At 48.0% G+C, this 26,942-nt stretch overlaps 1 protein-coding gene across 1 annotated transcript in view; it reads left to right on the top strand.

The window, feature by feature from the left end:
* Nucleotides 1-14,066, top strand: part of mmp28 (matrix metallopeptidase 28) — a 102,803-nt gene extending 88,737 nt beyond the window's left edge. Inside the window, exons 6-8 of the mRNA XM_072589364.1 lie at nucleotides 6,329-6,478; nucleotides 8,482-8,649; nucleotides 11,205-14,066. Of these exons, the coding sequence (XP_072445465.1) occupies nucleotides 6,329-6,478; nucleotides 8,482-8,649; nucleotides 11,205-11,608 (722 nt within the window). The 3' untranslated portion in view covers nucleotides 11,609-14,066. The remainder of the gene's footprint in view (nucleotides 1-6,328; nucleotides 6,479-8,481; nucleotides 8,650-11,204) is intronic.
* Nucleotides 14,067-26,942: the final 12,876 nt, after the last annotated feature.

Here is a 26,942-nt window from a genome sequence, read left to right as displayed (position 1 = left end):
AATGTCAGAAGGTAGGAAATAGCAGCAGGAACAGGCCATTCAGCCCCTTGGGTCTGTTCTATCCTTCGATAAAACCTTCGACCTTAATACCATTTTCACTCACGACCCCAACACACCCTGATATCTTTGATACCGATCAGTCTGTCTTGAATTTAGGGAGAAAGAGAGGATTGCAGATGCTGGAGATCAGAGTCAAAAGGTGATTCCTGATGAAGAATTTAGGCTCGAACCGTCGATTCTCCTGCTCCTCGGATACTGCCTGACCGGCTGTGCTTTTCCAGCGCCACACTTTTTGACTCTGTCTCGAATATATTCAACGGTTGAGCTTTCACAGGCTGAGGTAGAGAATTTCAAATATTCCCTTCCCACTGAGTGAAAAAAAATTCCTCATCTCAGTTTTAATTGGCCAGTTGCTTATTCTGAGGCTGTGTCCTCAGTTCTGGATCCCCCTTTTGCCCTGCCCACCTTCCCAGCAAGAGGAGAAATCCTTCTTATGTTTGTCCTTGTAAGAATTTTGCATGTTCGAGTCGGGTCACCTCCTGTTCTGCCAAATGGCAGAGAGGACATGCCCAGTCTTCTCAGATTCCAGGGTTTAAATGTTTTAGGGGTCAGAGGTGGGGGTAAAAGAGGGGGAGGTGTGGCATTGCTTGTCAAAGATAGTATTACAGCGGTGGAAAGGACGATGGATGAAGACTCGCCATCTGAGGTAGTTTGGGCTGAGGTTAGGAATAGGAAAGGTGAGGTCAAGCTGTTAGGAGTATTCTACAGGCCTCCTAATAGTCCGAGAGACGTAGAAGAAAGGATTGCGAGGATGATTCAGGAGAAGAGTGAAAGTAATAGGGTGGTTGTTATGGGGGACTTTAACTTTCCTGATATTGACTGGGAAAGCTATAGCTCGAGTTCGTTAGATGGGTCGGTATTTGTCCAATGTGTGCAGGAGGGTTTCCTGACACAATATGTAGACAGGCCAACAAGAGGTGAGGCCATACTGGATTTGGTTCTGGGTAACGAACCAGGCCAGGTGTTAGAATTGGAGGTAGGTGAGCACTTTGGGACAGTGACTACAATTCGGTGACTTTTACTCTAGTGATGGAGAGGGATAAGTGTGCACTGCAGGGCAAGAGTTATAAGCTGGGGGCAGGGAAATTATGATGCGGTGAGGTATGACTTAGAATGTGTGTCTTGGAAAAGTAGGCTTCAAGGCAAGGGCGCAATTGATATGTGGAGCTAGTTCAAGGAGCAACTATTGAGTGTCCTTGATAAGTATGTACCTGTCAGGCAGGGAGGAAAGGGTCGTGTGAGGGAGCCGTGGTTTAATAAGGAATTGGAATCCTTTGTTAAAGGGAAGAGGGCGGCCTATGTAAAGGTGAGGCGTGAAGGTCCAATTGGGGCGATTGAGAGTTATAAGGTAGCCAGGAAGGATCTGAAGAGAGAGCTAAGAGCAGCAAGGAGGGGACATGAAAAGTCCTTAGTTGGTAGGATTAGAGAAAACCCAAAGACTTTCTATAGGTATGTCAGGAATAAAAGAATGAGTTGGGTAGGAATAGGTGCAGTCAAGGATAGTAGTGGGAAGTTGCGTGTGGAGGCTGAAGAGATTGGGGAGACACTGAATGAATACTTTTTGTCGGTATTCACTCAGGAACAGGACATTGTTGCCGATGTGAATACTGAGTCACAATTAATTAGAATGGACGGCTTTGAGGTATGTAGGGAAGAGGTGTTGGAAATTCTGGAAAGGGTGAAAATAGATAAGTCCCCTGGGCCTAATGGCATTTATCCTAGGATTCTCTGGGAAGCAAGGGAGGAGATTGCAGAGCCATTGACCTTGATTTTTATGTCCTCGTTGTCTACAGGAATAGTGCCAGAAGACTGGAGGATAGCAAATGTGGTTCCCTTGTTCAAGAAGGGGAGTAGGGATAACCCTAGTAACTATAGGCCGGTGAGCCTCACTTCTGTTGTGGGCAAAGTCTTAGAGAGAATTGTAAGGGATAGGATTTATGAACATTTGGATAGGAATAATGTGATCAAGGATAGTCAGCATGGTTTTGTGAAGGGCAGATCGTGCCTCACAAACCTTATTGAATTCTTTGAGAAGATGACTAAGGAGGTGGACGAGGGTAAAGCGGTAGATGTGGTGTATATGGATTTTAGTAAGGCGTTTGATAAGGTTCCCCATGGTAGGCTACTGCAAAAAAATACAGAGGTATGGCATTGAGGGTGAGTCGGAGGTTTGGATTAGGAATTGGCTGGCTGGAAGAAGACAGAGGGTAGTAGTTGATGGTAAAGGTTCATCTTGGAGCGCAGTTACTAGCGGTGTTCCGCAAGGATCTGTTTTGGGACCAGTGCTGTTTGTCATTTTTATAAATGACCTGGAGGAGGGGCTAGAAGGTTGGGTGAGCAAGTTTGCGGATGACACGAAAGTCGGTGGAGTTGTTGACAGTGAGGAAGGATGTGTCAGGTTACAGCGGGATATAGATAAGCTGCAGAGCTGGGCAGAAAGGTGTCAAATGGAGTTCAATGTGGGTAAGTGTGAGGTGATTCACTTTGGTATGAGTAACAAAAAGATGGGGTACTGGGCTAATGGTCAGATACTTGCTAGTGTGGATGAGCAGAGGGATCTTGGTGTCCATGTTCACAGATCTCTGAAAGTTGCCACCCAAGTAAATAGTGCAGTGAAGAAGGCATATGGCCTACTGGCTTTTATTGGTAGAGGAATTGAGTTCCAGAGTCCTGAGGTCATGTTGCAGTTGTATAAGACTCTGGTGCGGCCGCATCTGAAGTATTGTGTGCAGTTTTGGTCGCCATACTATAGGAAGGATGTGGAGGCACTGGAACGGATGCAGAGGAAGTTTACCAGGATGTTGCCTGGTATGGTAGGAAGATCGTATAAGGAAAGGCTGAGGCACTTGGGGCTGTTTTCATTGGAGAAAAGAAGGTTTAGTGGTGACCTGATAGAGGTGTACAAGATGATTAGGGGGTTAGATAGGGTTGACAGTGAGAACCTTTTTCCACGTATGGAGTCAGCTATGACAAGGGGGCATAGCTTTAAATTAAGGGGAGGTTGGTATAGGACAGATGTTAGGGATAGATTCTTTACTCAGCGAGTTGTGAGTTCATGGAATGCCCTGCCAGTAGCAGTGGTGGACTCTCCCTCTTTATGGGCATTTAAACGGGCATTGGATAGGCATATGGAGGATTGTGGGTTAGTGTAGGTTAGGTGGGCTTGGATCGGCGCAACATCGAGGGCCGAAGGGCCAGTACTGCACTGTATTCTTCTATGTTCTATGTTCTATGACGGCCCCACCATTCCCACAATCCCAAGCAGTCCATAGGTGGCTATTGTGTTCTCGTGAGATGTCAGTCCAAAGTTCGCAATCCTGCTTCCCCCCCGCCCACTCCCCCCCCCCCCCCCCCCCCCCCCCCCCCCCCCCCCGCCCCCACACTGAGGTTATGGAGGCAAACTGGGAATAGCTCCAGGAAAATTCATGGACCAGAGCTCTCCTATTTTCCTCAGATCCCAATCTGACCAAAAACTAGTGGGGATGGGGGACGAGTGCTTTATGGGTGGATCTTGAAGGATCTGGGGGAGGGGGCTTCTGGGAGCTATGGTGCTTTGATTCAGGGCAGGGACACTGTTCTGTTTGGGGCCCTCTGTGCTCTGGCTGGGGGTGGGACTGTTATTTCTGGCCTTGGCCCTAATTGTATTCTTTGACTCTCTCCTGAGGATAGAAGAGTTCTCCTCAGGCCAGTACTCATCCCTCATTAGGCCACACCATCAGAAATGGACTCTGATCGATAAACCAATCATTAAACTCATATTTAATAATTATCACCTTGCCCACTGTGGGATCCTGCTGTGTGTAAACAGACTGCCTCCACTTCAATTATGCTGCAAAAAATCTTCATTGGGTGTAAGGTGCTTTGGGCCATGATGAAGTTGTGGAAGGCGCTACATAAATGCAGGACTCCTTTCTTCTTGGGGCTAGCTCTGGGTAGTTCACTGCACAAGGTTCAGTGGAGAGTATTTGCCTTGTCCCTGTTCGTTCTGCATCACATCACAAAGGAAAGCCAATGTTCAAGGTGAGGGGGGAGTCAGACAGATCCCATTGAGCATGTGCACAGCTCAGGGAGGAGGACTGAGCTTTGCCTCTGCTGAGGGAGCTGAGGGAAGTCAGGCTTCAGATTCCAGGTGGACTCCTGGGAGGGTGCGCTCTGAGGCCTTGGAGCTGGAGAATGTTCAAATCAGCCGTTATTATTGGCTGCTATCACTATCATCGAACTGATAGGAATTACAGCACAGAGACAGGATGTTTGTCCCAGCCAGTCAGTTCCTGAGCTTGTTAATCCCCTTGTGTCTGCACTATTCCCAAATCATTCTGTCTCTCCCCCTCTCTCTCTCTCTCTCTCACACTGTCTCTCCACACTCTCTCTCTTTCTCCCTCACCCCTTCTCTCCCTCTATCCATCCCTCCTCTCTCTCCTTTTCTCCCTCTCGTTCTTTCATCCATCTTTTGCGTCAGTGCAGACCCATCCTAGTTCTGTTACAGTAATTAAACACAGCATTATACAGCCCTCTGTGCAACACAAAATATCCTCTATTCATCTCGGGCCTGAACCTGTTTGATTTAATATTATGTCCCCGTGGCCTGTTCTTCCAGAACTTTCTATTCCAGGAAATGGTCTGGCAGTACAAGCATGCTGACAGTCCAGTGAAGTACTGAGGGAGTGCTATACTGTTGGAGTTGCTTGTCCTGTGTATCCACACCACATTCCCACACTCTCCCCATACGCCTTCGATGCCTTTCTTGAATATTCTCAGTGACCTGGCCTCCACAACCTACTCTGGAAGGAAATCCCGCCAGTTCGACTACCGTCAGGGTGAAAAAAACCTTTTCTCATCTCAGCCCTAAATGGTCTATCCTCATCTCCTGAGACTGTGTCCCCTGGCTCTAGACCCCCCCCCCCCAACCAGGGGGAATATTGTCCCTCTATCTAGTCTGTCCAGCCCTGTTAGAGTTTTCCACATTTCAGTCAGATTCCCTCTCATCCTCCTAAACTCTAGTGAATACAAGCCCGGTCAGTACACAGGACGTTTGGAATCCTGCGTTCAATTCTGGTCTCCCTGCTACAGGAAAGATGTTGCGAAACTTGAAAAGGTTCAGAAAAGATTTACAAGGATGTTGCCAGAGTTGGAGGGTTTGAGCTACAGGGAGAGGCTGAACAGGCTGGGGCTGTTTTCCCTGGAGTGTCAGAGGCTGAGGGGTGACCTTATAGAGGTTTATAAAATCATGAGGGGAACGGATAGAGTGCATAGAACAAGGTCTTTTCCCTGGGGTTGGGGAATCCAGAACTAGGGGGCATAGGTTTAGGGTGAGAGGGGAAAGATATAAAAGAGACCTAAGGGGCAACTTTTTCACACAGAGGGTGGTACGTGTATGGAATGAATTGCCAGAGGAAGTGGTGGAGGCTGGTACAACTGCAACATTTAAAAGGCATTTAGATGGGTATATGAATAGGAAGGGTTTAGAGAGAGGTGGGACAAATGCTGACAAATGGGACTAGATTAGTTTAGGATATCTGGTCGGCATGGATGAGTTGCACTGAAGGCCCTATTTTCATGCTGTATGACTGTATGGGACTGTCCTGCTATCCCTGGTGTTAGCCCAGTGAACCCCACGGCATCGCCTTGTTAGGTTTGTAATTCTTTTGTCTAGAGAACACTGAAGATTGGGTCATTGTGCTAAAATTTGAGTGAGATGGAGTTTTTGACCAGAAGAGAGTAGAGGGGTATAGTGGGGTGGGTGAGCAGGGAGGCAGGAAAATGTAGTTGAAGCCACGGTCAGAGGGATTATTGGAGCAGGCCTGAGGGGCTGAATGGCCTACTCCTGCTATTCCCCCTGTCCTTATTCTGTCCCCATCGCTTCATTGCTGCTGTGCGCTGATTCTAACTGATCCCCAAGAGGGTGGAAGTCAGCCAGGGGCATGACGCCCACCGTGGCTGAATAGCCCGGTGGCTCTGTGGAGGTGCTGATGAGGTGTTGGACAGGGAGACAGGTCCCCAGTGGAGCTGCAGCACCAGACAAATCCAGCGGCGTCAGCCTGGGGGCGGGGAGGGAGCTGCCCACGGTACTCCGGGGGTTAAAGAGACCGTGTCAGAGCCTTCTCGCCAAGCAGACTGTGTGGCGGGCGTGTGGGGTAATGTGGTGTTCCAGTCACTGCCTTCATTCATGCTCAGTGCGTGGAAACCCAGCCTGCAACTCCCCCGAGCCGAGTTTGGAATGAATCTTCTCAGCAGCTCTTCCCTCTCTCTCTCTCTCTTTCTGTTTCAGGGGAACCGCTGCGTGAGCCGGTGCTGCAGCTGCCAGGAAAGCTGTTGACCTTCTTCCAGAATGCAGCCGAGCACGCCAAGCCCAGAATCCCATCAGATGACCATCTGCCTCCCTCCTACTGCCAGACCCACTTTGACACTCTCACTAAGGGTAAGATCTTGCCCTGTATTGGGGTTCTGGAATCCACCCACTCTGTGTTCCTCACAGTTTGACAGAATATAAAATGAAGTGGAAGTCTAACATTTACACTTTGACAAGAGAAACCAGTGTTTTTTCTGCACCCACATTGTCTCCTGAGGGAAGGAAAGAGATTTGTATATGGACAGAACCAATCACAGAAAACTCTGTCGGTCCTCAGTGGATAGACTAAAAGATATTCCACTGCAACATGCAATAATTAGAGCAAAAGGAAGGGACATGGTAATGCTGTAGTCCACAAAGAGCCATAGACATTGCTCTCCAGTACAGCGGGACCATTGGTTACATGGAGCCTGACTGTAACCACTCACCAAGTGTGGGGCAAAGTGAGGAGGGAGCCTACCATCAAGTATCACACGCATGTCACACACCAGACACACACACACACACACCCTTGACACAGACACATCTGACACGCACACACACACTTCCTCACCCGTACACCATGATGTGGAGGGATTTGGAAGCTTGTACTTCCAAATGAACCTGTTGGACTATAACCCGGTGTTGTGTGATTTTTAATTTTATACGCACACTCGACATGCACACACATGCCTGACACACACACAAACACAACAGTCACACACAACATACATTCTTACATCCACAAACACACACTCAGACACAGACACGCACACACAGACATACATACACAGACTCATTCTCTCTCACTCACTCACTCACCAACACGCACATTCTTGACACTAACACACATGCATGTATGATAGACTGATGAATATGTGTACACACACTACACTCATGTGTGTGACACACCCACATTTGCAAACACACATTCAGACACACTTGCACATACATACACATGTGCAAACACAAAGACATATGCAGGTATGCACTCGTATGTAGACACACACACACACGCTTGAATTCACGCATGTGTACTCACACATAACAATGAAAAGAAATTGGATTGCCATCTAGTGGGAACAAGAGGAATGGCAGGAGTGAGACTGGAATGAAACTGCAAAAGGCTAAAAGAGAGAAGGGTAGGCTCCTCTGACTGACCATGTGTGAGAATAGATTAGAGCGGTGCTGGAAAAGCACTGCAGGTCAGGCAGCATCTGAGGTGCAGGAAAATCGACGTTTTGGGCAAAATCCTTTCATCAGGAGAACAGTTAATGGGGGCTGGTGGAAGATTAGATTAGATTAGATTACTTACAGTGTGGAAACAGGCCCTTCGGCCCAACAAGTCCACACCGACCCGCCGAAGCGCAACCCACCCAGACCCCTACATTTACCCCTTCACCTAAGATATACATTAAAAACCTGACAAAGTAATCTGGGTAGAACTGAAAGTCTTCAGTTTTTGCAGGATCTCTCACTGTAACCCCAGCAAAAACATTGATGTGATAGCATAAACATTTGACACCACTTTATTGGGGTTCAGTGCTGCTCCTGCTGTGCTTCACACAGTATCACTTTCCCATGGTCAGGCAGCTGTGGTTTCAGGCCCCACTGCAGAGACATGAGCAATAAACCGGGGGGCAATGTCCACCGTTAGTACCGAGGGACTGTCACATGTGCTGTCAGACACAGATCTCCAACTGGTGCTCTGTCTGCCTTCTCGAGTGAATGTACAACTCCCTGCGACACTGCTCTAGCTCGTGAGGTGGCCAATATTTATCCCAGAAACAACAGCATGAAACAGATAACCTGCTTATTGCTGATAATGGGAGCTTCTGTGCACAAATATGCAACTCCAACTTCGAAGGTAAAGCTGTAATGAGCTTTGGGATGTCCTGAAGCTGTGAAAGGTGTTGCAGAGATTTGAGCTTTTCTGACTTGCCACAAGTTTCACAGGGAACCTCTCTCAGGGCTCTCTGTTTGGGTAGATCTATAACAGTGAGCCAGAGGTGCTTGAGACACTGAGAAACCTGATAAACACTACTTACAATGGTGGTATTCTGAATATGCATCTGTTTGTTCCTCCTGTGCAGATTTAAAACAAAATATTTACATATTCCGAGGAGCAGATTACTGGAAAATCTCAAAAGACGGGAATATAAAGGGACCTCTGTCAATCCAGAAGAGCTGGCCTGAGCTGCCCTCAGCTATTGAGGCAGCTGCTGTGTCAGATAAGGAGGGGAAATTCTACTTCTTCAGAGGTAAAGTGACCGCAGTCACATCACTCAAAGCCCTGCTCAGACAGTGATCAGGTGATTCCTGAGATCATGTGATCAGTTAGCACCAGCAATCCTCGATTCGATGAGCTTCAGTAGATCCCTTGCCCCTGTCGGGATCATTTCGATCAGCCAATCCCAACCCACCCTACTCTCCCCCCCCCCACCCACTCCTCTACCCTACTCTCCCTCCTCTCCTTCACTCCCCTACTCTCCTCCTCCCCTTCACTCCCCTACCCTAGCTCTCCTCCTCTCCTTCACTCCCCCTACTCTCCCCCGCCAACCACCCACTTCCCCTACCCTACTCTCCCTCCCCACCCACCCACTCCCCTACCCTACTCTCCCCCCCACCCACCCACTCCCCTACCCTACTCTCCCCCCCCACCCACCCACTCCCCTACCCTACTCTCCTCCTCCCCTCACTCCTCTACCCTACTCTCCTCCTCCCCCTCACTCCTCTACCCTACTCTCCTCCTCCCCCTCACTCCTCTACCCTACTCTCCTCCTCCCCTCACTCCTCTACCCTACTCTCCCCTCCCCCTCACTCCTCTACCCTACTCTCCTCCTCCCCCTCACTCCTCTACCCTACTCTCCTCCTCCCCCTCACTCCTCTACCCTACTCTCCTCCTCTCCCTTCACTCCCCTACTCTCCTCCTCCCCCTCACTCCTCTACCCTACTCTCCTCCTCCCCCTCACTCCTCTACGCTACTCTCCTCCTCCCCCTCACTCCTCTACCCTACTCTCCTCCTCCCCCTCACTCCTCTACCCTACTCTCCTCCTCCCCCTCACTCCTCTACCCTACTCTCCCTCCCCCTCACTCCTCTTACCCTACTCTCCTCCTCCCCTCACTCCTCTACCCTACTCTCCCCTCCCCCTCACTCCTCTACCCTACTCTCCTCCTCCCCCTCACTCCTCTACCCTACTCTCCTCCTCCCCCTCACTCCTCTACCCTACTCTCCTCCTCCCCCTCACTCCTCTACCCTACTCTCCCCTCCCCCTCACTCCTCTACCCTACTCTCCTCCTCCCCCTCACTCCTCTACCCTACTCTCCCCTCCCCCTCACTCCTCTACCCTACTCTCCTCCTCCCCCTCACTCCTCTACCCTACTCTCCTCCTCCCCCTCACTCCCCTACCCTACTCTCCTCCTCTCCTTCACTCCCCTACTCTCCTCCTCTCCTCCTCTCCTTCACTCCCCTACTCTCCTCCTCTCCTTCACTCCCTACTCTCCCTCCCCTCACTCCCCTACCCTACTCTCCCTCCCCCTCACTCCTCTACCCTACTCTCCTCCTCCCCCTCACTCCCCTACCCTACTCTCCTCCTCCCCTTCACTCCCCTACTCTCCTCCTCCCCCTCACTCCCCTACCCTACTCTCCTCCTCCCCTTCACTCCCCTAATCTCCCCCTCCCCCTCACTCCCCTACCCTACTCTCCACCTCCTCCTCACTCCCCTACCCTACTCTCCTCCTCCCCTTCACTCCCCTACTCTCCCCCTCACTCCCCTACTCTCCCCCTCCCCCCGCTCCCCTACCCTACCCTACTCTTCCCCTCCCCCTCACTCCCCTGCCCTACTCTCCTCCTCCCCCTCACTCCCCTACCCTACCCTACTCTTCCCCTCCCCTTCACTCCCCTACCCTACTCTCCCCTCCCCCTCACTCCTCTACCCTACTCTCCTCCTCCCCCTCACTCCCCTACCCTACTCTCCTCCTCCCCTTCACTCCCCTACCCTAATCTCCTCCTCCCCTTCACTCCCCTAATCTCCCCCTCCCCCTCACTCCCCTACCCTACTCTCCACCTCCTCCTCACTCCCCTACCCTACTCTCCTCCTCCCCTTCACTCCCCTACTCTCCCCCTCACTCCCCTACTCTCCCCCTCCCCCCGCTCCCCTACCCTACCCTACTCTCCTCCTCCCCCTCACTCCCCTACTCTACCCTACTCTTCCCCTCCCCCTCACTCCCCTACCCTACTCTCCTCCTCCCCCTCACTCCCCTATCCTATCTCCTCCTCCCCCTCACTCCCCTACCCTACTCTCCTCCCCTTCACTCCCCTACCCTACTCTCCTCCCCTTCACTCCCCTACCCTACTTTCCTCCTCCCCTTCACTCCCCTACTCTCCCCCTCCCCCTCACTCCTCTACCCTACTCTCCTCCCCTTCACTCCCCTATCCTATCTCCCCCTCCCCTTCACTCCCCTACCCTACTCTCCTCCTCCCCTTCACTCCCCTACTCTCCCCCTCCCCCTCCCCCTCACTCCCCTACTCTCCCCCTCCCCCTCACTCCCCTACCCTACTCTCCCCCTCCCCCTCACTCCCCGAAACTCCTCTCCCCCCTCCTCCCACACGCAGGTTGTCACCTCGGGGGATGGGTTTGGTCGGTCGCGTTGACAATGTCGCGATGGGAGTGACCGAGCGCGGGGCGACGGGTGGTTGAGGTAGGCGCTAGTTGAAGGCGGACCGGGGAGCTGGAGGGAGGCCCTGTCTTCGGTGCTGACCTGGGGCTGGCCCAGATGCTGTAACTCGTCTAATGCATGGCTCTCGTTGGAGCAGGGGGCCGCTGCTGGAGGTACGCTGGAGACCAACTGGACCGGGGCTTCCCGATGAAGGTCAAGACCATGGGTCTCCCTCGCCACCCGGACGCAGCCTTCTACTTTCAACCACTGAGTCACGTGGTGATCTTCAAAGGGTCAAAGTACTTCGTCCTAAATGAAGAGCTAATGCAGGTGGAGCAGTATTACCCACGAACCCTCAGCGATTGGAAAGGCATCCCCGTTGGCATCAACGGTGTCTTCACCTGGAATGAGAAGCGCACCTATTTCTTCAAGGATGAGACGTACTGGAAATTTGACAACAGCAGGCTGAAGGTGCTGCACCAGGGCAAGTGGGCGAAGGAGCTGCAATGGACTGGCTGTTACCACAGGAACACAACGGGCACGGGGCACCTGCAAACGTGACCCGAGCCAAGCTTGGCAATCAACCCGGGCTCCTTTGCAGAGGTGTGACATTTCCTGCTCTTGTGAAAATTGGTATTGGGAGCTCCAGCACATCCGGTCAGGAGAAAGTAACACAGTGAGAGGCTAGCAAGGAAACCCAAACACAATCCAGGAGACCACATATCTCTGTCATATAGACAAGGGTATATAATAACTCAAGGCACAGGATATCTGATTTCCCTCATGCAGGAAAAGGGAAGAGCATTCCAAAAATCCAGCATGGAATATCCATTACCATGTCCACATTGGCAGAGTATACAGTATCCCAATCCCAACATGAGAAATGAAAAGCTCACAGAAAAGGGAACTGTTCCACAGTGTGTTAACTCCACATTATCACAATTATACAGCTCTTCCTTCAGGCTATTCCCTACCTGGTTGGTGCTTTGTAACTACAAATCGTTTTTTGTTTCTGATCAAGAGCCTCCGTCTCACTGAAGAGGGATCAGGGCAATTCGCCCCCCACCAACCTGCTGTGAAAACTCTGCTCACAATTTGTCAGTTGTAACAAAGTCCACAGCTGCGGCCCAGCCAACCCACAGCATTCTAAAGGATGCTCAATGTACTCTACCTTCCATTATTAATGGATCCATAGGGGCATAGAGTCATCCAGTATGGAACCTGGCCCTTTGGCCTAACATGTCTGTGCTGACCAGGTTTCCAAAATCAAACTAGTCCCATTTGCTTTAAAATATTCCAGAGCTCAGAACTGCAACTTTGCTAAAGCCTGTTCGGTCCTTCCCTGGCTCCTGTTCTGTTTTTGTTGCAAAGTGTCCATTAGTTTGGGAGATGACTTGTCTGAGCTCCCCCCGATGGGATAATGCAGCAGTGTAGCCTGGAGTAGTGTGCTGGAACTATGCCGAACTGCCAATGCAGTTGGCTCGGTGGGAATTATTTCTGAAGTTAAACCTTCTCATGGGCCAGAGTCCAGAACCCTCTGAAAAGGTCTCCAACTCTTGAGTTCGAGTCCCAGGCCTCAGAGGGCTTTGATGTTCTCAGCTTAATTCTGACTTAGGGAAAGATTCCTGGTTAACTCTAAAGCTGACCTAACCATAGCTCACCACATACAACACCCCCAACCTGCATTTGACTGCTACCCCACCTCAATCCAACCTCTCACTCCCTGTATCTGGCCTCTGATGACCTGATCCTTCACTCTCTCTCTCTCTCTCTCTTTCTGTCTCTCTGTCACCTCACCCTATACATCAGGAGGAAGGTATAGAGTCCCTACACACAAATATGGAAGTATAAAGTACCTACACACAAGGATGAGGATATACAGTACCCTAGACATAAGGATGATAGTATAAAGTTCCCTGTACATTAGGATGAGAGTATAAGTACCCGATACACAAAGATGAAAGTATAGAGTACCCTATACACAAATATGGAAGTCTAAAGTAACCTGCATACAAAGATAAGGATAGACAGTACTCTACACATAAGGATGATAGTATAAAGTTCCGTATACATTAGTATGAGGGGATAGAGTACCCTACAGTCAAAGATAAGGGTGTAGAGTATGCTATACACAAGGACAAGTGTATAGAATATCCTGTACACAGGATGAGGATATGGAGTACCCTATACATCGGGTGAGATTACAGATTACCCTAAACACAAAGAGCACACTACAGTCAGGATACAGTGTATTGTCATGTTGGGGTGGAAGGCACCTGATGTGTCAATCCTCTGTGCAAATATTAATGTGTCATTGGCCAAATTGTAAAGCCACCTGTTCATATAGTCTTTCAATTCTTCAAAACCATTTTGTTTTTGCAGTGACAGAGGGAAAGGGCAGAAAATGCAAGCTGAATTTTGTTTGGTTTGGTTTCATTGGTAATTGTTTAAAATAATTTTTCCTCACATCCTATTATCAGTTTTCTATACGGACATCTGATCCGTATTTATTGTTTAATGTCAGAACTTGCCGACAGTGCTCCATCTAAGCACCAACACCGCTGAATCATTCCTCACTCTGAACTTTACTCCCTCTGTGTTGCTGGAGAGAGAGGGGAATGTCAGCTCTGCTTTGACATATTTGCCACGGTTTCATCACATGACCTGGTGCCTCTTGAATGCCACACCCTCACCCTCCTGCCATTGGTCGCTGGACACACCCATCCTCATGGGGGGACTGCCTTCCAACAGCCAATGGGAAAGCAAACAGTTGATTGGATGATTCTTCACTATCAGCAAAAGATATTAGTGGAAAGCAAGAAACTTCTGAGTTTATGCCCTGATGGTAACCTCTGGGATTGTTCGAGTCTTTGTCCTGAAAAAGTATCATTCATTCAGGGAAATTTCAGGGCAACACTAGTCTAGTCCTTTGTCCTCTTTACTCAACCAAAGTTTTGACGAGTCTGTGTATTTATGTTAATCACTTTGGAGCTGTAATTAAACTAAAGCTGCCTTCTAAGGACGAAATTTCTTCTGATTCTTATTAAGCGAAGCCACTCTTCACTCCACGAGAGCTGCAGGCATTCAAGACAATGAGCACAAAAACGCTCATAGTCAGAGAGTCAGACAGCACAGAATCAGACCCTTCAGTTCAATCAGTCCATGCCGAACATAATCCCAAACTAAACTGCCTGCTCCTGGCCCATATCCCCCCAAACCTTTCCTATTCATGAGCTTTTATAAGTGTATTTTAAATGTTGGAACTGTACCCACATCCATCAATTCCTCAGGGAATGGTGTGGAGGAACAGGTGTTGGACTGGGGTGGACAAAGTTAAACCAGGTTATAGTCCACCAGGTTTATTTGGAAGCACTAGCTTTCGGAGCGCTGCTCCTTCGTCAGGTAGCTGTGGAGTATAAGATCATAAGGCACAGAATTTATAGCAAAAGAATACAGTGTCACGAAACTGAAATGATATATTGATTCCACACGTGAACCACCCTTGGTGTAAGAAACAATTCCCCTCATGTCTTCTTTAAAATCTCTTTCCTCTCGGCTTAAAAATATGGCCCCTAGTTTTGAAATCCCCCTTCTTAGGGACAAGACACCTATCGCTAACTCTATCAATGCCCCTGATGATTTTATAAACCTCTACAAGGTCGTCTCTCAACCTCCTACACTCCAGTGAAAAAAGTCCCAGTCTATCCAGCCTTTCTTTATAACTGAAACCTTCCAATATCCTGGCAATATCCTGGTAAATCCCTTCTGAACCCTCTATAGCTTAATCATATCCTATAACTGGGCTCACATATGACTCCCCTTCATCTCCTGCATGTATCTTTGATTCCTGCATTATGATCAATCTTAACTGTGATAAAGGATATGCTTTGTCAGAACGACTTATACACTGAAAATGTGTTGCTGGAAAAGCGCAGCAGGTCAGGCAGCATCCAAGAAGCAGGAGAATCGACATTTCGGGCATAAGCCCTTCTTCAGGCTCATGCCCGAAACATCGATTCTCCTGCTCCTTGGATGCTGCCTGACCTGCTGCGCTTTTCCAGCAACACATTTTCAGCTCTGATCTCCAGCATCTGCAGTCCTCACTTTCTCCTCGACTTATCTTACACTCAGGACAATTCGCAAGAATACCAATGCGAAGTGGAACAGCATTTTTTTAATAGATATTTTTATTGAAAATTTAACATATTTTTACAAGTTTACACATAAAAAAAACCCCAAGTATTAACATTGATATACAATTAAATCTTAAATAAATAATAACCAAAATTTAACAAAAGAAAAATACCGAGAAAAAAACCCCAAAACAAAACAAAACTCAATAACTACTAAACTAACTACTAATCTAACCTACAACTAAACAGAGTGTATAATTAAGTCTCTTACATTATTCAAGTAAGAGAAATAAAAACCGACAGATAACACAGAAATTGGGTAGTGAGATACGTGCTCGGAATGTATTGACGTTAAATGTAACAAAACCCGCATTCATGTGGGATTCCTCTTCCAAGGAGCCCCAGACCAGTCAGGTTCGCCATCTCAATTAAATAAAAGCCCTTGTTCGGATAGCTGAAACATCTGTATTTATATAATTCAAGAAGGACTGCCATATTTTATGGAATAATTCAGTCTTTCGGTGCACCATATTTGTAAGGAAGTCAAGGGGGATACATTCCATAATTAATCTGTGCCAATTCGAAAGTCCAGGGGGGCCCTCAGCCACCCAGTTTACCAAAATATTTTTCCTTGCACAGAAAGAGAGAATAGAAAATAGTCTATTCCCATACATGTCCAGGGAGGGTTAGTTCGAAAAGTCCAAAAGGAGAGATACCGGGTCCACTCTAATTTCCGTTCCTAAGATTTCTGTCAGAGCACTTGCTACTTTAGTCCAATATCTACGGATCTTATGACAGGTCCATCGGCAATGTACAAGAGTGCCCACCTCTATTTTACATTTGGGACACATTGGAGATGCTCCTGCCTTAAATTTTGCCAATCGATCCGGTGCTGTATGGGCCCTATGAAGTATCTTCAGCTGGATAGCCTGAGTTCTGTTACAGATGGTGATTCTTCTGGCGTTTTCCCAAATGTCATTCCACGTTTCTATAGAGATTTCTAGTCCCAAATCTGATCCCATGTTTTAAGCAGATTGTCCATATCTCCCGATACTTCATCATGTCGTAAATGATAAATAGTACTGACGGAAGACACCCCCATTGGCCATAGCACTCTACGTTGTCTATCTGATTTGTAAAGACTATCTTGGCTTGTTAGGGGGACATTCAGGACCGATACCTGTTCCGGAGTTAGGTCCGGAAAGGTCAGGTTTTTAAAAAATGACTGCATCCTCCTAGTCCTGTCTTCACAATCCTGCAATTTATATAAATCAGAATAAAACTTTCTAAAGATTGCATTAATCCTTTTATGATCATGAGTCAAAATACCCGTACTTTCCTGGATAGACATAATAGTTTGAGGGGCCTTTTCTTTCTTTACAAGAAATGCTAAGTACCTACCAGGTTTATTGTCAAATTCATATAACCTTTGTTTTGCAAATAATATTTCCCTCTTAGCTGTTTGGGTAAGCGTGGTGCTTAGAGCTGTCGTAAGGGCCGTAATCCTTTGTAATTTGATAAAAGAAGGTCTGTCAGTGTATGCTGCTTCAGCTGCTTTTAAGCGAGCTTCGAGCAGACGTTGTTGTTCTCCCTTTAATTTTTTCTGGGTCGCTGAGTATGAGGTGATCAAACCTCACGTGTAAGCTTTGATGGTCTCCCACATCATTGATGGGTTGCTAGCTGTATCTGAATTAATTTCTAAAAAAGTTTTAAATTCTTGAGAGAAGCACTTTACAAATTTACTATCTTTCATCAGGAAGGGATCCATACGCCAATGCCGAGGGGATGTCCCGTTGTTCCTCGCCTTGATTTCCTTATATACAGCAGCGTGATCGAAAATTGTTATACTACCTATTTTACAGGATGATATGGAATTTAAAAAAAATCGAGGGGGCAAAAAACATATCGATTCTGGTATGGCATTTATGTGGATTGGAGTAAAAAGAAAAATCTCTGCCCTGTGGATGAAGACATCTCCATACATCTACTAATCCTAATTCTTTGTTCAAATCCACCAATTGTCTGGATCTTGGAAATACTCCTGCAGTACTCTTGGGAATCCTATCTATTTCCGGATCCATAATACAATTAAAGTCTCCCCCTGTAATTGTATGACGAGCACCAAGAGTCGTCAATTTTGAGAAGGCTTCCGTTATAAATTTAAAAGGATGTGCCGGGGACAATACAGATTTAAGATTCCATATTCCTCTCCATTTATAAGGGCTTTAATCAGAATATATCAACCAGATTTGTGGTTTACCTGATTTAGGATTTTGAAAGGGAAATTCTTCCGAATAACGATAGCTACTCCCCTACTTTTTGAGCTAAAAGAAGAAAAAAAAGGCCTGATCAAATCCACCCTGTCGTAATTTCAAGTGTTCTTTATCCGACAGGTGTGTCTCCTGTAGGAGAGCTATATCAACTCTTTCTTTCTTGAGATTTGATAATATTTTCTTCCTTTTGACTGGTGAATTACTCCCCTTGACATTCCAGGTGCACCACTTAACCGACTGATCAACCATAATCATCGGGCAAATCCGAGACCCCTCGGGAGGGGAAACCCTATCCAGAACATCCTGAGCATAGAGCATATAAAATTCACAAAAATAAAGGCTCTCTAATACACTCACAACAGTATAATAAAAAACTATTTCTAAATTAAAAAAAATGTAAATGGAGATTTTCCCCCTTGTTCCCAGGGGGTATCACTTCCTTTCCAAAAGTCCATCGTATCCTCTCCCAACCAGTGCCCCACCCTTGACCCAGACGCTCTTCAACAGGATGAAGAAAATTCAAATGTACGACAGAGCTAGAATAAACAGTGAGCACCCTACTCCCACCCACACCATCACCTGGATATATTTGGTAATGTTAATACCATGTATAAACATATATAACTATAAAATTACAGCCTCAACGAGTAGTAATTAAATATAATAATACAAAATAACAAGGGAAAACAACCCCGCTCCTAGAGACAGAGGTAAAATAGGATAAGGTAACCATCTCCCCCCACCAACATTAACTAGACCCCCGGCCTATATATATATAATAAAAAACGGGGGGGAGAAAATCGTTAAGTAAAGAACAAATAAATAAATCCCTCTCCCCACCCCTCAAGATAATATTAAACAGTAAGGTAAAAAAAGGGGATTAATATATATTTAAAAAAGGGGGTGTAAACTGGGATGGGGGGAAAGCAAACCAACATCAATGATCTCTTACAATTTATCTAAGAGAGTCTAAAAATTCCTTAGCCTTTTCTGGCGATCCGAAGTTATACACGGATCCTTCATGGTTAAAGTATAGCGTTGCTGGATACTTAAGTCCCTTAAACACTTCTTAGCCTCATCAAACGCCTTCCTCTTTCGGACCAGAGCTGGGGAAAAGTCCTGGAATAACATGATCTTGGATCCTTTATAGATCATGGCTTGGGGATCTTTCCCAAGTTTTCTGGAAGCTTCTAAGAGTATCTGCCCCTCCTTATAGCTCTGCAGACGGATCAGGACCGGGCGGGGGCGCTGGTTCGAGCCGGGCCCACGTATTACAACCCGGTAAGCCCATTCCACCCTTACCTGGTCTGATCCAGCCTCCAGATTTAACAGCTGTGGAAGCCACTGCTTGAGAAACGCTGTAAGCTGGCCTTCCTCTTCCTGTTCGGGAAGGCCCAGCAAACGAATATTTTTTCGATGACCTCGATTCTTGAGGACATCAACGTGATTCTCTAAGGTCCGGACTTGCTGTTGGAGAGTCCGGACTCAATCCACGGCCGGTTCTGCAATGGCCTCGGAGGTCGCGGCCTTTAGCTCCGCCCCTCCGACTCGGCGCTCAATTTCCTCGATGTCTCGGCCGTGCTTTTGTAGTGCGGCCGAGATTGAATCCCATCGGCTTCGGGATTCTTCGATGAAAGCGTCGATCTTTGTATCGAGTTTGGAGATTATTTCCGTGAGGCTCACCACCGTAGGTAAGTCCCCTGGGGCGGCTGTGGACGCCTCTGCTGCAGCTGGAGAGGGTGGGGGAGGGGTTCCTGCCTGCTGAGAGCTGTGGGCTCCCTTCCCCCTAGTCATTTTTACCGGAGATTAAATTGTTTAATTTCAATACTAAGCAACTAATTTTTTTTAAATTTCAAAAATATACTTTATTCATAAATGATTTGATGGTCTGTACATTGGATCATGCCATACATATGTCCATATTTACAAACACAGATTCGACTTTATCCTTGTCCTTTACAATCCTGTGCATTTTTCAATCTTGTATATATACATATATTTGGCTGAGGCATCAGCAGAGCCCAAAAAACGTCTGTATGGGCCCCCTGTTCTTCTTTAGGCAGGCCGATCTTACACGGTGGTCTTTCCCCACCGCGCCTTGGCGGCAGCTGCCCCAAGCTTCAGCGCGTCCCTCAACACGTAGTCTTGGACCTTGGAATGTGCCAGTCTGCAACACTCGGTCGGGGTCAACTCCTTCAGCTGGAAGATCAACAGGTTTCGGACCGCCCAGAGAGCGTCCTTCACCGAGTTGATGATCCTCCAGGCGCAGTTAATGTTCGTCTCAGTGTGAGTCCCGGGGAACAGGCCGTAGAGCACGGAGTCCCGCGTCACGGCGCTGCTCGGGACGAACCTCGACAAGCACCACTGCATTCCTCTCCAGACTTCCTCTGCATAGGCACATTCCAGAAGGAGGTGTGTGACAGTCTCGTCCCCCCCCGCAGCCACTTCGAGGGCAGCGTGCGGTGCGGCAGAGAGTCCGGGCGTGCATAAAGGATCTCACAGGCAGAGCCCTTCTCACCACCAGCCAAGCCACGTCTTGGTGCTTGTTGGAAAGTTCTGGCGATGAGGCATTCTGCCAAATGGCTTTGACAGTCTGCTCAGGGAACCGCTCGACAGGATCCGCCCTCTCCTTTTCCCGAAGGGTCTCAAGGACGCTACGTGCTGACCACTTCCTGATGGACTTGCGGTCAAAGGTGTTTTTCCTCATAAATTTCTCCACGAAGGACAGGTGATACGGAACGGTCCAACTACTCGGAGCGTTCCGCGGCAGCGAGGCCAGGCCCATCCTTCGCAACACCGGGGACAGGTAGAACCTCAGTACGTAGTGACACTTGGTGTTTGCGTACCGGGGATCCACGCACAGCTTGATGCAGCCACACACAAAGGTGGCCATCAGGGTGAGGGTGGCATTGGGCGTGTCTTTTCCCCCATTGCACCGGTCTTTATACATTGTGTCTCTACGGACCCGGTCCATCTTTGATCTCCAAGTGAATTGGAAGATGGCCCGGGTGACTGCGGCGGCACAGGTCCTGGGGATAGGCCAGACCTGTGCCACATATAGCAATACTGAGAGTACCTCACACCTGATGACCAGGTTTTTTCCCGCGATGGAGAGCGACCATTGCCCCCATCTGCCTAGTTTCTGTCTCATCTTCCTGATCCGCTCCGCCCAGGTCTTGGTGCACGCCCCAGCCCCCCCGAACCAAATACCCAGCACCTTCAGGTGGTCAGTCCTGACGGTGAAGGGGATAGAGGATTGGTCGGCCCAGTTCCCGAAGAGCATGGCCTCGCTCTTGCCTCGGTTTACCTTGGCCCCCGAGGCCCGTTCGAACTGGTCACAGATGCACACGAGTCTGTGCACGGACAGCGGATCCGAGCAGAAAACAGCGACGTCATCCATGTACAGGGAGGCCTTAACCTGCAGGCCCCCGCTGCCAGGAATAGTCACCCCTCTCAGACTCGCATCCTTCCTGATGGATTCGGCAAATGGCTCTATGCAACACACAAACAAGGCGGGTGAGAGGGGGCATCCCTGCCTGACTCCAGATCTTACAGGGAAGCTATCTGATTCCCACCCATTGATTGAGACTGCACTGACAATGTTGGTGTAGAGCAGTCTGATCCAATTTCCGATTCCCTCCCCAAAGCCCATTTTGGAGAGGACATCCCTCATATATGTATGCGATATCCTGTCAAAGGCTTTCTCCTGGTCCAGGCTGATGAGGCAGGTGTCCACCCCCCTGTCCTGCACGTAGGCGATCGTATCCCTGAGGAGTGCGAGACTCTCAGAGATCTTCCTGCTCGGTACAGCACAGGTTTGGTCCGGGTGGATCACTGATCCCAGAGCAGACCTGACCCGGTTGGCGATGACCTTTGACAAGATTTTGTAGTCTGCATTTAACAGTGAGATCGGTCTCCAATTTCTAATTTCCTCCCTCTCCCCCTTCTGCTTGTAGACGAGGGTGATGATGCCTTTCCTCAGGGATTCACTCATGGTACCTGCCCGAAGCATACTGACATACACCTCCAGCAGGTCCTGGCCGATCAAGTCCCAAAGAGCGGAATAAACCTCGACCGGTAAGCCGTCGCTTCCGGGAGTTTTATTCTTTTCGAAGGACTCGAGGGCCTTGGTCAGTTCATCCAGAGATAGCGGCTGGTCCAGCCTCTCTCGTGTTCCGTCGTCTCAGACCTCCGTGATAGAGGACAGGAATGACTGGGAGGCCGCGCTGTCGGTTCGCTTCGAGTCATACAGGCTGGCGTAGAAGGATTTGCTGATCCTTATGACGTCAGCCTGAGATGACGTTACCAAGCCATCTTCTTTCTTCAGGCTGCTGAGCACGGAGCTCTCTTTGTGCACCTTCTGGAAGAAGAAACGTGAGCACGTCTCGTCCTGCTCCACCGAGCGGACCCTGGACCGGAAGATTATCCTGGAGGCCTCCGAGGCAAAGAGCGAGGCTTGCTGGCCCTTCACCTCCTTGAGGTCCTCCGTGACATCGACCCCCATCGTCTGCAGCAGGAGCAGGTTCTGCATACTTTCCTGGAGCTGGGACAGTTTTCCCTGCCTCTCTCTCGCCTCCTGTACACCTTTGAGGATAAAGAACCTCTTGATGTTCCCTTTTACCGTTTCCCACCAGTCCGCTGGAGACTCAAAGAGGGGCTTTACGGTTCTCCAACCTGCGTAATCCCTCTTGAGCTCTTCGATGTTTCCCGGGGTCAACAGCTTAGTGTTCAGTTTCCACGTTCCCTTGCCCGCCCGCTGTTCGTCCTGTAGGTGACAGTCGGCCAGCAGGAGGCAGTGGTCAGAGAAGAACACCTATTACTTTAAGTAAAAACTATTTTAAGTGATTTGGTGAGTGTGGTGGGGGCGGGTGGCCTACTTTGCCCAAGTCTTGGGAGGAGCACTGTAGACTCAGACTTGCTGAGTCACCACCATCTTGGATCCCCTGGAACAGCATTTTTAATCTGTATGAGCAGATCAGTTGGCATGTGGACTTTGTTTGGTAGAGATGCTGCCCTTGGAGAATGCACCAGTTTGATGATGACTGACAGCTAACTGCCAAGCTTTGTTTAAATATAAACCAGCCAGATTGACTCTGATTGGTCAAGGCCGTGAGGAATGAACCAGCGAATAGCTGTCACCTATTTTGTTTAGTTGAAACAAGCACAATGGATGCACATGTTCCTGCTGTCTGCATAGAATAGGGACTAGTGCATTCATGTACGCAGCTTCCAGCAACAACATTGCTAGCCCAATGACAATTTAAATGTTTTCAGTGTACTTCTGAGCACACTAAGGATTATTCAACAAATGCTGTCCAATTGCAAAATCGCATTCAGTGTTAAACACTTACATTTATTAATCTCATGCAAGGCCTGTTTTACTGCTAACCAAACAGATTTAGTTTTGCACCTTCCCAATAATATTGGGGTCATGAGCATTGTCCATTTACTCAGGAGCTGTCTCTTCTCTTTCTGCCCTGCCGAACCCTTCAAGGGGTTAATGTATCCCATTGTTGCCTGGTCTCCATAGTCTTGGCATTTTTCTCACGTTAGTATTATCACTGACTCACCTTAATTCCAGACACCCTGCTGTGTGTGTGCTCGCAGAAGTCAGCACATGCTTTCATTCAACTTTACTCATTAGCTGTCTCTGAATCACTCGGAAACACTAGGACACTCGGACCACAACCATTGCATTATAGTTACTCACACACTTGCTTAAAGCAAGGGCTTTTATTTCAATCTTAAACAAGGCAGTTCAAATGGTTGGGATGGAACAAGGTGAGTATTGGTTAACCCTACTTTTAACCTCTTTACAACTGACACAAAGATTTAAGCTCAAACCCCAAATAGCGTCAAGATAAAATCCAGTCATCATTATTACAGTTGGGCACTCTGCTCACTTCAAATGCTATTTGGCTCCTTTTTTTTATTTATGGGATTTGGGTGTCGCTGGCTGGCCAGCAACAATAGCCCATCCCTATTTGCCCCTTGAGAAGGTGGGGGTGAGCTGCCTGGCAGTAAGCAATAGAAATGGGAATGGTGTTTTCCAAGATGATCAGCTAGGAACCTCTGCCAGGGTGTGGTACCGGCTAAGACTTGTCTGAGGTAGTTTGCTGCCACCAGTCCCCCTTTGTCTTTGCTTTGTCTTGGGTCTATCTAGCAAGGTTAGATCTCATGGAATACCATTTGGATACAGAACTGGCTCAAAGGTAGATGACAGAGGGTGGTTTTTCAGACTGGAGGCCTGTGACCAGTGGAGTGCCACAAGGATCAGTGCTGGTTCCACTACCTTTCGTCATTTATATAAATGATTTGGATGTGAGCATTAGAGGTACAGTTAGTAAGTTTGCAGATGACACCAAAATTGAAGGTGTAGTAGATAGTGAAGAGGGTTACCTCAGATTACAACAGGATCCTGATCAGATGGGCCAATGGGCTGAGAAGTGGCAGATGGAGTTTAATTTAGATAAATGTGAGGTGCTGCATTTTGGGAAAGCAAATATTAGCAGGACTTATACACTTAATGTTAAGGTCCTAGGGAGTGTTGCTGAATAAAAGACCTTGAGTGCAGGTTCATAGCTCCTTGAACGTGAAGTCGCAGGTAGATAGGATAGTGAAGAAGTCATTTGCTATGCTTTCCTTTATTGGTCAGAGTATTGAGTACAAGAGTTGGGAGGTCATGCTGCAGCTGTACAGGACATTGGTTAGGCCACTGTTGGAATATTGCGTGCAATTCTGGTCTCCCTGCTATCAGAAGGATGTTGTGAAACTTGAAAGGGTTCAGAAAAGATTTACAAGGATGTTGCCAGGGTTGGAGGATCTGAGCTACAGGGAGAGGCTGAACAGGCTGGGGCTGTTTTCCCTGGAGTGTCGAAGGCTGAAGGGTGACCTTATAGAGGTATATAAAATCATGTGGGGCATGGATAGGATAACTGGACAAAGTCATTTCCCTGGAGCGGGGGAGTCCAGTACTACAAGGTGTAGGTTAGGTTGGGAGAGGAAATATATAAAAGAGACCTAAGGGACAACTTTTTCACAGAGTTTGCTGCGTGTATGGAAAGAGCTGCCAGAGGAAGTGGTGGAGGCTGGTATAATTGCAACATTTGAGAGGCATCTGGATGGGTCTATGAATAGGAAAGGTTTGGAGGGATATGAGCCGGTTGGACTAGATTGAGTTGGGATATCTGGTTGACATGGACGGGTTGGACTGAATGGTCTGTTTCCATGCTGTATATCTCTATGACTCTATGACCAATGGGAGAGGATGTACCACTGTTCAGTAACTAGAGAAGAAGCTGTGTTGTTAGTTAACAAGAAGGGTTTTTGCATGATAGCAATAAGTACAACTAGATTTGGTCAGGTATCATTACTGGGACCTTAGGGATCTGCTATAGGAATGTCCACTGCCTCCGAAAACTAGTGAGCTCACCCACAGAGCATGTGACACCAACAGAAAGGGTGGGGCCTTTGTAATAGGAATCTTAACCCCTTGAGAACCAGTCCCTTATACAATAGGGAGCAAATCTTCCACTGGGTCATTGATCGAATAAGTGAGTGAGCAAAGCTGTGACAAGAGGAGATTACTGTTGGGAAGTTCAGGCCAAATGCTTTAGATGCAAAAGACATCAATTCTGAGGAGTTTATAATGATGAGAGGTTAGGGACTACCAAGGGTCAGGGTGAAAATGGAAACTTAAACCAGGTTAGATATCCAATTAAGTATGAGCCTTTCACTGAAAAGGGCTAGAATATAAAGCAAGTTAGTGTTGTTCCTGTAGTTGAGCAAAGCATTGATGCAGATCTGTTTAGACTTCAGTCCTGAGTAAAGTATCCTTGATGTTGGAGGTGCAGTGCAGATTTTCCTCCCCATTCACTCATGGGATGTGGACATTAGCTGCCCATCCCTAATTATCCTTGAGAAGGTCATGGCCACCTATTGTAACAGTGCAGTCAGTCTCTGTGCTGGGGAGGCAATAACCTAGTGGCATTATCACTGGACTCTTACTCCAGAGACCCAGGTAATAGTCTGGGACCTGGGTTCAAATCCCATCACTGATATTGGTGGAAATTGAATTCAATTTAAAAAAATTCTGCACTTCAGAGTCTAACGATGACCAATATTAGAAAAAACCCATCTGGTTCACTGATACCCTTTAGAGAAGGGAAACTGCCATCCTTATTTGGTCTGGCCTACATTGGACTCCAGCAATATGGCTGACTTTTAACTGCCCTCTGGGATGGGCAATGCATGATGGTATAGTCAGTGATGTCCTCATCCTGCGAATGAATAAAAGACAGGAAGGCAATGCCAGGGATTTGTCCACTGGTGATTTAAGAAGCAGAGGTACATTTCCAAACCATGGTAGTGCATAGCTTGGAGGGCATTGCCATCCACTCCTGCCCTTGTTCTCTGCAGTCCTAGTTAGTTCAGAAGGTGCTGTTGTAGTAAGTTTGGCCTAAATGGAGATGGTATACCCTGCTGCCATTGTGTGTAGGTGGTGGAGGAGGTGAATATTGGAGGTAGTGGCTGGGGTGCCAATACACAAGCTAGATGGCATGGAACGCCTTGAGGAGCTGCAACCACCCAGGCACGTGCAGAGGATTCTTTGTGGCCGGTGGGTAGGTCAGGAGGTGAATTACCCCGTCTCAGAATTCCTAGCCTCAGACCTTCTGTTGGAGCCCCAGTATTTAGATGGCTGAATCGGTTCAGTTTTTTGTCAATGGTGTTTATGGCAATATCAGTGATAGGGATGCCATTGAATGTTAAGGGGAGGTGGTTGAAGTCTTTCACTGGCCAACACTTGTGCGGTGTGACCATGATTTGCCCTTTATCAGTTCAAGCCTGGATGTTGTCCTGGTCATGCTTCAGTGTCTGAGGAATTGCCAATGGTACTGAACATTGTGCAGTCATCGGTGAACATCCCCCACTTCTGACCTTATGATGGAGGGACAGTCATTGATGAAGCACCTGAAGATGGTTGGGGCCAGGACACTACCGTGAGGAGCTCCTGCAGAGATGATGGGCTTTCAACAATCAGTATCACCTTCCTTTGTGCTGGGAAAGGTTTCCCTTTGATCCTCATTGACTTTTATTTTCCAGGGCTCCTTGATGCCACACTCTGCCAAGTGCAGCCTTGATGTCAAGGGCTGCCCATTCTCACGTCTGGCATTCAGCCCCTTTGACCATGCTTTGACTGAGATTGGAGTGAGCCTGGGAGCAGAGCGCTTCTTGTGGAACTCAAATGAACTGATGAGAGGTCATTCAAATTCACATGATTCCTGAGATCACGTGGAGTGAATCAAATTGGCTGAAGGCTGGTGTCTGCGAGGTTGAGACCTCTGGTGGGGGTTCCACTCAGCACTGCTGGCTGAAGGTGGATATACGTTCTTAAGTGTTACTTGTTGTACTGATGTACTGGCCTCTCCTTTCATTGAGAACGGGGATAGTTGTAAAGTTTCTAACTCCTCCTGTTGGTAGCATTGTCAA

The sequence above is a fragment of the Chiloscyllium punctatum genome, chromosome 19 (assembly GCF_047496795.1).
Source record: "Chiloscyllium punctatum isolate Juve2018m chromosome 19, sChiPun1.3, whole genome shotgun sequence".
Classification (NCBI taxonomy): Eukaryota; Metazoa; Chordata; class Chondrichthyes; order Orectolobiformes; family Hemiscylliidae; genus Chiloscyllium; species Chiloscyllium punctatum.
Note: the sequence above shows the minus strand (reverse complement) of the source record. Positions and strands in the feature narration are given on the sequence as shown.